At 41.9% G+C, this 8859-nt stretch overlaps 1 protein-coding gene across 1 annotated transcript; it reads right to left on the bottom strand.

The window, feature by feature from the left end:
- Positions 1–1407: 1407 nt before the first annotated feature.
- Smp_028410 (Transmembrane protein 167A) lies at positions 1408–2191 on the bottom strand. The gene is made up of 5 exons (XM_018790997.1): positions 2149–2191; positions 1992–2101; positions 1913–1947; positions 1763–1868; positions 1408–1726 (listed from the first exon to the last, which is right to left on the bottom strand). The coding sequence occupies exons 1-4, from the start codon at positions 2149–2151 to the stop codon at positions 1798–1800; spliced, it is 219 nt and encodes a 72-aa protein (XP_018645788.1). The 5' UTR covers positions 2152–2191; the 3' UTR covers positions 1408–1726; positions 1763–1797.
- Between the last annotated feature and the right edge of the window lie 6668 nt (positions 2192–8859).

Below are 8859 nucleotides of genomic sequence, written 5' to 3'. Positions count from 1 at the left end.
ACTCCCAGTATTGTACTGGTGCAAAGTACATGCAGTACTTATGAACACCAATTTCCAAGTGATTTACTGCGATTTCTGTAGCTTGCGTAATCATCGCACAGTAAGACAACTTAATCAACATACTCAAGGTTGGGAAATCTTTCTCCAGAAAACAGACCCACACTACCACCACGCACACCTTTTAGACCTGTTTACAAAATGTCATCGATGGTAGAGTTGAACAATGATGAGAATGGACAATATTGTAGAAGTCAGTTGTTTGGTAAGAACAAGAGAGGGGTGGTTGTATGTCTACACTGTGCCTGCACCGTTTGTGAAATCTTCAGGATATTAATAAACCTATCACATATACCCTTCTTTAACAGGAAGTTACCGAGCGTAATCCTGTTCAGTGAATCGAAAGCGGTCCTGGTGTCAAGAAACACTACCACTACTAGCCTCTAAAAGATGTCATGATAATCCAGAATATGATGAGGGTGAAAACGTGATTTACACTTCCACGACTTGAACAAACCGACCTGTTCTTGCAACTCAGATTTTTTGTGTTTTGGACAATTAACAATGAAGTGAAAACTGTGTGAAGATTTTTTGAATTAAGCGATCTTGGTGAGTGCTATGATACTGATACGGATACCCTGGCTTTAATCTACACCTATTCAACCGAACGAGCATGATTCACATGAATGGAAAAACTGAAATAGAATATGGTACAAATTATACGTTTAGTAAGTATACTTTAGTCAGTTGCTGGATAATCAACTGTACCCTCTGAACATCAATAAGTAGATGAGTAATAAATATCAAAAACCATTCATCATATTTTCGTTAAACGTAAACAGGGAGAAGATATTGCGCCATTTCAGGGACTTGGTATTTTGTACAAACTTATGACATCACGATGCAGATAAATGATAAAGACTAATCATAATGGTAAAGAAAAAGCGTATAAATACTAACCCTGACTTCTCTGGGTTTTTCTTTTCAGTAATGCTGTAGTCACGTAGACGATTTACATACCAGCGAAAAGCTAAGCAACTGCCAAGAAATGCTCCGGTTATTGCAATGGATATAAATGTATCACTGAAGAAACTACTATTACCTCCACTGGAGCTTCCTGACTCCTTAGACAAACGATTGGAGAGATACCTTGATTGTCTGAATAAAAGGGTATCTTTTAGATGATGAAGCTCATATTTGAGCTTTACACTGGTAGGGATATAATAATGACGATGAGAAGTACAAATAATTGCAGATCGGGTTTTGGTGCAAAGTACCGTATTACTAATAAAACAACTTCTTAGGTAAGATGAGGCTTTTTGCCCCAACATTAAATTTATCATCTCTATAAAACATAAAAAAGGTTATAATAAATCAAGATACATTTCGTGAAATGATAGAACACGTAAAAAATGATAAGTATTATATATTTAGTCTACATTACATGTATTATAATTTTTACGAAGATATATCAGTTTGTCATTTTCAACGTCGAGGTTTTTGATCTATATCATAGGCTTTGTCGTGAATAATCCATAACATCGGTAAAACAAAAACAGTAAATGTAATATACCCAACAGGATTGGTTTGCGTTCTAAGCGGGTTACGGTAAGGATTGGGCATTTGTGAAGAACTTCTACATGAGTGTTTCAACAACTGGTTGATCATCTTGGAAGAAACTGACGAAAGCATATCAAATAATCTAGAAAGAATAGTAATAATTATGCATCTAAGCATAGTATGGTAAAAAAAAAAAAATTTCAACCTTGCAAGTTATTTATTTTTTTAAATATATTACAATTACGAACTGAAAAGTACTGAGCCTGCCATTAAAATGCAACAGACAGCAACATAAGGACTTTTGCGTTCACCTGTAAACAATTCACAGTAAAATAAAGTAATAAATTAAACTGACCAATTCTTGCACATTTCCAGAACAGTCCTAGAAGTCTTGATTAATAAATAGAGATTATATACACAAATATCCAGCATACCCATGTTTTCGTGAATCCAATAAGGTAGGGGAGAAGTGTCTAATGTAAGCGCAAGTGCATATAAGCAACAAAATGACACTCAGCAGGCTTTGAAAGTTAAATAATGCTGACTGTAGAAATATTCAGCATGACATATTGTAAGCGTATATCTATTTACCATGAGGAAGACTACAATCTCCGTCAAACACTCCAAAAAAAATGAAACCCTAAAGTTTAGAATTAAAACAAAAGACCTCGAAAGTGCCAATAAAGATATTAAAGCTATGAAGAACATATTGACTTATTTCTTGTCAGTGCAACTGTTTACATTGTAATGACGCAAATAATTCCTTGACTATGATATTTGATACATTCACTACCCCTTGGTAGACTGCTTATTTACAAAATGACATTAGCGAGTTTCAGCAAAAAACATGTATAAGGGGCAGAAAATACTTTCAGTGCGATAGTTTTAATTTTTCAGCATATTTTCTCTTCGGAATCCCAAAAGAAACTAAGTCACACAGGAATAATGAATATAAGCAGCCCTTGTATAACCCCACTGATAATTTGGCGCAATTAAGACTTATCACTACATTATCGCTTTACTTTAGGAACTCTATTGAATTGGATTCATTTATCATGCAAAATGACAAGCTTTTTATAATATGGAATCAGAGCATGAAACAGAAAAACGACATTGTGGAAAAGTAGAAGACAAAGACAAAATAAACGACAATAGTGTGTGTAAAACAATACAGTTCAGGCAAGAACATGACCGAGATCAGTACCGTTTATTGAGTATACACATTAAGCTCTCTATTAAAGACCGAAGCAGGATCATTGCCCACATAGCTACTTTAGATTGTGAAATGTTTCATTTAAAAGACCCATTGAATACACATGATTAGTTTAACCTTGTAGATATGGTGATTGTATAACTTCACTTTAGTTTTTAAGATGTTAGCAAACTTTTTGTATATACTTTTAATCTCAGAGTATAGTAATGCCTGGGAGACAGATGACTGTTGTAGCGAAACATGAAAAATAATTTCCAAACGACAGAACGACGGAGAAGATATGATCATTACAGTTGCATCATGGACGAAGTAGTCGATTTCAAAAAGCTAGATGCCAGTGAGTAAAACGCCTATGGACATACCTAGACATTGACTTTCTACTACTAACGACGTAATTAAAAGATAACTTGCGCGAACCTGAAAAGACGTTTACATTTTCAACTTAGAAAAATGAACGCTTAGTCTACGATACGACCGCTGTGCCTATTACATGACACTATTAATCTTACATATTTAAGTTCCACAACGTTGGTCCTGCACTTATCAAACTGGATTACCAGTACTAAGAAGCATTGATACAGCAGGATGCACTACATCCAGGGTTTACCATTTTAAACCACTCCTTTTGTTTATGAAAGGGCATCAATTTTAGATTTCCTTGTTATCCATTATCACGCGGACCTAACCAGATAGTCTACACCTGCTGAAATGGCTCAATCTAATTGTCGTTGACTTCATGGATTGGTCTCATATCTTGGTTTGGCCGCCTCTAGCTTCCTTTCAGCATAATCCTATACCAAAAACGACATGTCGAGGTAGAGGGTGGTTAGGCAAAGGTATCACATGTCCCAGCCACCTCAGTTGAAGATTTACTAATTTATCAATCGACTTCCCATTTTTTTACCTAGTGCTCTATTTCTAATCTAGGCGTTAATTACTCGTTGGTCCTAAAGTACATGAACATATCTGTCTTTCTTCCTATGCTTTATCCTTATATACAACCTTTCTTTTATATATTACCACCACTAAATTAACTGCTTCTATGAGTTCGGTGTTGTGCTAATGAGTGAGGTATGGCAACTTGGGCCGATGCATATATGTGCCTGGTCCTATGTTGTAGCTGAATGAATGACCGACGTGCAATGTCTCATAGTGTGGGAGAAGGCCTCTGCCAGGGAAGTCCTACTCACTGCCTTCTCGTGGCACTACTGTTGTTTACGAAAGTGAGAGGACGAAAAGCGAATGTCCGGCGCTTTAACCGGGTTGGTAGACACGGAGGGTCCACCTAGGGGAGTTGGAAAACCCTGATTCCAAACCAATGGTGCACATGGGCTCCAGTATCCTGATGGAACGAATGGCGAATGAACCTGCTGTTGGTCACCGGCTACCATGGGACTGCATCTCCTCACGATGCTCCACTGCCTTGTGGATCAGACCTTTAGGTCAAAGGCTCGGGGTGTGGCCCCCTAAGGAAACCACCTGCTTCGGTTTGGGCACCCGGGCAGTATCACAGCCCACACACAAATAAATGAAATGATGAATTCTATTGACGATACTATTCTCGCTCACACTAGAAGCAAGACAATTTACACTATTATTATTTCCATTATTACTATTATTATTATTATTACTATTATTTACTACGTCGCTTTTTCACTCCCTTTATTCCCAAATTGTGTATCCTTCCTTTCCAACTTATGCAGTAGCTCGCCCATGGTGGAAACTCTGTCCTATCTAGACGATCTCCAGTCACTGTCTGGTTGAAAGTGAATGCTTCCACCGATTACGAATACTGAAGCAGTCTTTCTGAAACCACGTACGCCGTTCAAGCTGGCTTCCTTCAACGTTCGCACACTAATGCAGATCGGACAACAGATGGGGCTGGCTATGTCTTTAGAAAGTCTTAATGTTGATGTTTGCTGTCTATCCGAGACCCGTATTCAAGACTCTAGTGAAGTACTACAAATCCGCTCTCCATCTGTCGCCTCGAAAAGCTTGTTTCACGTGCGTTTATCCGGGGACTCTGTGGCATCTTCGTCTGGTCTTGCAGGCGTTGGTGTTGCACTAAGCGCTAGGGCTGAGGCAGCATTAATCGATTGGATCCCCATTAACAGTCGGTTATGTGCTGTTAGATTAGAAAGTTCCATCAAAGTGAGAAGAAACCGGCGTGAGAAACGGTATCTTTTCGTCATCTCCGCCTATGCCCCGACAGATTGCAGCCCGGATGTAATTAAGGATGAGTTTTACCACCAGTTAACAGTTCTTCTCCAGAAAGCGCGTTCGACAGATATTGTAGTATTAGCCGGAGACTTGAATGCTCAGGTCGGGCGTCTAGGCACAGAAGAGAGTCGTTTAGGTGGCCGATGGGGACTTGTTGGTCGCAGGACAGATAACGGGGACCGTTTGCTGCAACTGTGCACAGACCACAACCTGTTTCTGGCTAGCACTAACTTCCGGCACAGTCATCGCCGGTGTGCCATCTGGCGTCCTCCCTCTGCATCTCAAGCTTGGACTCAGATTGATCACATCGCGATCAGCTACCGCTGGAGTAGTTGTGTACGAGACTGCCGCTCCTTTTGGAGTATCTATCTGGACTCTGATCATGCCCTGGTCTGCGCCAATCTCACCTTACTTTTCAGTGGCCGAAGGATTGACCACCACCAACGGACCGATGTTAGTAAACTGGCTGCAACTTCTGTTGCAAGTAAGTATCGAGCGGAGCTAGCCTCTAGGCTAGCTACCATCCCACCGAAAAGTATAGATGAGCATTGGTTGCATCTTCACGACGCCATGAAAATGGCGAGTAAAGCCGCTTGCGGCTTCGTGAAACGTCCCGCTTACAAGCACTGGGTTTCTTCTGGCTCCTTACAACTGATCGAAGCCCGTCGGTCTACTCCGGGTGACCGTGAGTTTGACCACAAACGAGGGCTGTTACGTAATGAAATCGGGCAAAGCTTGAGTAAGGACCGAGAAGCCTGGTGGTCGGAGCGTGCTAATGAGATGGAAGCAGCAGCTGCATCTGGTAACTGCAGGAAGCTCTTCCAACTCATCCGAGCCACTGGCAGCAAGAAGTCTGGTGTGAGTGAAACAATCTACGAGGATGACGGGATGCCAATCACTAACATCTCTCGACGTCTTGGACGATGGGCGGAATTTTTCGAAGGGCAGTTCAACTGGCCTGCTGCTCCGGCAGCATCAACCAGTTTGTCCTGCCCCCCATGGCCGGTGACGACTGATCCACCAAACGAGGCGGAAGTCCGCAAGGAACTCCAACTCTTGAAGCGCTACAAATCACCTGGCCCAGATGACTTACCTCCGGCTCTTTTTAAAGATGGTGGTGACTTTCTGGCTAAGGAACTGACAGTGTTGTTTGCAAGGTTTGGGAGCAAGAAAGTGTTTCAACATCATGGAATGAGTCAATAGTCGTCCCTATCTTTAAAAAGGGTTCACGTTGTTCCTGTAACAACTAACGGGGGATAAGTCTACTTCCGATTGCGTCCAAACTATTGGCTTCTGTCATTCTTCGTAGGTTGTTTAAAACCCGAGAACGATTGACTCGCGAGGAGCAGGCTGGTTTTCGTTCTGGTCGAGGATGCATTGATCACATCTTCACCCTCCGCCAAATGTTAGAACACCGTCATACTTATCGTAGTGTTTCTTGATATCAGGGCTGCCTTCGATTCGTTGGACAGGACTGTTCTCTGGGATTGCCTGTTGAAGATGGGTGTGCCTGAGAAGTTCATTAACATCTTAAAGGCCCTGTATACGAACACCTCAGGCAGAGTGAGGGCATACAACCACCTTTCTCCCTTGTTTCATTCGAGCAGTGGGGTTAGGCAGGGTTGCCCGATCTCACCATTCCTCTTCAACTTTGCCATCGATGACATCCTGGAAACAGCTCTGATGGATGTAAGTAATGGCGGTGTGGATATGTTGCCTGGAGAACGACTTCTCGACCTCGAGTATGCGGATGATATTGTCTTACTGTGCGATAATTCCCAAGGCATGCAATCCGCACTTAATCAGTTGGCAATCAGTGTCCGCAGGTACGGAATGTGCTTTGCACCCTCCAAGTGCAAAGTACTCCTACAAGACTGGCAGGATCCTCATCCTGTACTCACCCTGGATGGTGAGCAGATTGAAGTAGTTGAGAAGTTCGTGTATCTAAGTAGCTACATAAGTGCTGATGGTGGCATGGATGATAAGATCAATTCATGTATAGTGAAACCCAGAGCGGCTTATGCCAATCTGGGCCATCTTTGATGCCTTCGTGATGTTAGTCTGGCTGTAAAAGGTCGGATCTACAACGCGTCGGTGAGAGCAGTTTTGCTCTATGCTTGTGAAACCTGGCCTCTCCGAGTTGAGGATGTTAGACGACTCTGTGTTCGATCATCGTTGTCTCCGAAGGATTGCTGACATACAGTGGCAACACCATGTTAGTAATGCAGAGGTTTGGCATCGTGTGTTCGGGCGCAGAGACGACAATTCAATCGGTGTCACCATCTTGAAACACCGACTTCGGTGGCTTGGACATGTTTTATGAATGTCGTCCCAGAGACTTCCACGTCGTGCATTATTTGCCGACTCTGGGACTGGTTGGAAAAAGCGGAGAGGAGGTCAGTGTATGACATGGTGTCGTGGCATGAAAGAAAGCTGCAAAGGGCTGGCTTCTCTTGGTCCTTCACGACTCCCTGGCTGGGGTCCGAGAGATGGTGCAACACAGTGGCTAGAGACGTTATCAGATATGGCTCAGAATAGAAGCCAGTGGCGATCCTGCTGCAACCTTCTTTTACTTTCTACATAAAGAGTGGTTCTAACTTTCTTAACTGAAAGAGTTTTCTGGTTGTACATTTCAGTCCGCCTTATCTTTTCATCCCTTCTCTTCCTACTTTCATTATTTTGTGTGGCGCATATGTATCTGGTGCCCTTTTGTACCAATATATGTGTTTAAATAAAATAAAATAAAATAAAACCTAGGGGAGTTGGAAAACCCTGATTATAAACCAATGTCGCACATGGGCTTCAGTATCCTGAGGGAACAAATGGCGTATGAATCAACCGTTGGTCACCGGCTACCATGGGACTGCATCTCCTTACGATGCTCCACTGCCTTGCGGATCAGACTTTTAGGTCAAAGGCTCCGGGTATGGCCCCCGAAGAAAAAACCATCTGCTTCAGTTTGAGCACCTGGGCAGTACTACAGCTCTCACACAGATCAAATGAGATTTGTGCGGCGCATACGTATCTGGTGCATCCTTGTACCAATATTTATGTGTTTAAATAAATAAAAAGGAGTAGGTTGGAAGAAAGCTGGGGTAGGGCAAGACCAAAACGTGGCACAAATCCACAAAGTCACTGACAAATGGACCGAGCCAAGGTGGTAGGTGTAGACTACTCGGTTGGGATCAGCGAATTGATAACAACCGATGGTTAGAGACCTTGAATAACACGGCTCAAAATTCTTTGCAATGCCGTAGGTGCATCCAATCTTTGTGTTTTGCCAAATTCTAATCTGAATTTTTAATGTCCCCATCTTTATTTTCTCTTTTCAAATTTATTTCGCTGGATTATACTTTTTGAATAACATCTTCAAACCCTGATCTTTAGAATTACTGCTCATACTCTTACTACTTTTACCACTGCGATCTAAGTCGACAGCTGCATCTCTTTGCTGATGTGATATGGCAACTCGAACTGATGTACGTACGTACGAAGTCCTATACTGTGACCGAATTAGTCATCAGGTAATTACGGAGTAATGAGATTTGGGAGGGTACATAGTTTTAGCATGACTAGTGGCCGTTTAGGTGCTGAACTGATTACCACAGTAAACGAAAAAAGGTTAAGTGCACGCCTGTGCGCATTTTGTAATCATTTTTTAACAGAAATTAGTTGAGAACTTATGCACCCGCAATTTTGAGAAAATAACGGTGATCAAAAAATCATTTCGCACCGGATGACTTCGTGAAATGTACGCAAATAACCTGCAAAGCTGAGTATAAGAGATAACAACTTGGGGACGAACCAACTGGATTTAAGATAGCAAGCCCTGAATCTTGGAGGGGAATTCATTCATCTATATTGCTAAC

This window comes from Schistosoma mansoni (genome assembly GCF_000237925.1).
Source record: "Schistosoma mansoni, WGS project CABG00000000 data, chromosome W unplaced supercontig 0115, strain Puerto Rico, whole genome shotgun sequence".
In the NCBI taxonomy this organism is placed as follows: domain Eukaryota; kingdom Metazoa; phylum Platyhelminthes; class Trematoda; order Strigeidida; family Schistosomatidae; genus Schistosoma; species Schistosoma mansoni.
Note: the sequence above shows the minus strand (reverse complement) of the source record. Positions and strands in the feature narration are given on the sequence as shown.

Coding starts and splice junctions, on each gene's coding strand:
- Smp_028410 (XM_018790997.1), bottom strand. Junction 1,948..1,991: donor TTGGATTCACGAAAACATGG/GTATGCTGGATA, acceptor TTATTAATCAAG/ACTTCTAGGACTGTTCTGGA. Junction 1,869..1,912: donor CTGGAAATGTGCAAGAATTG/GTCAGTTTAATT, acceptor AATTGTTTACAG/GTGAACGCAAAAGTCCTTAT.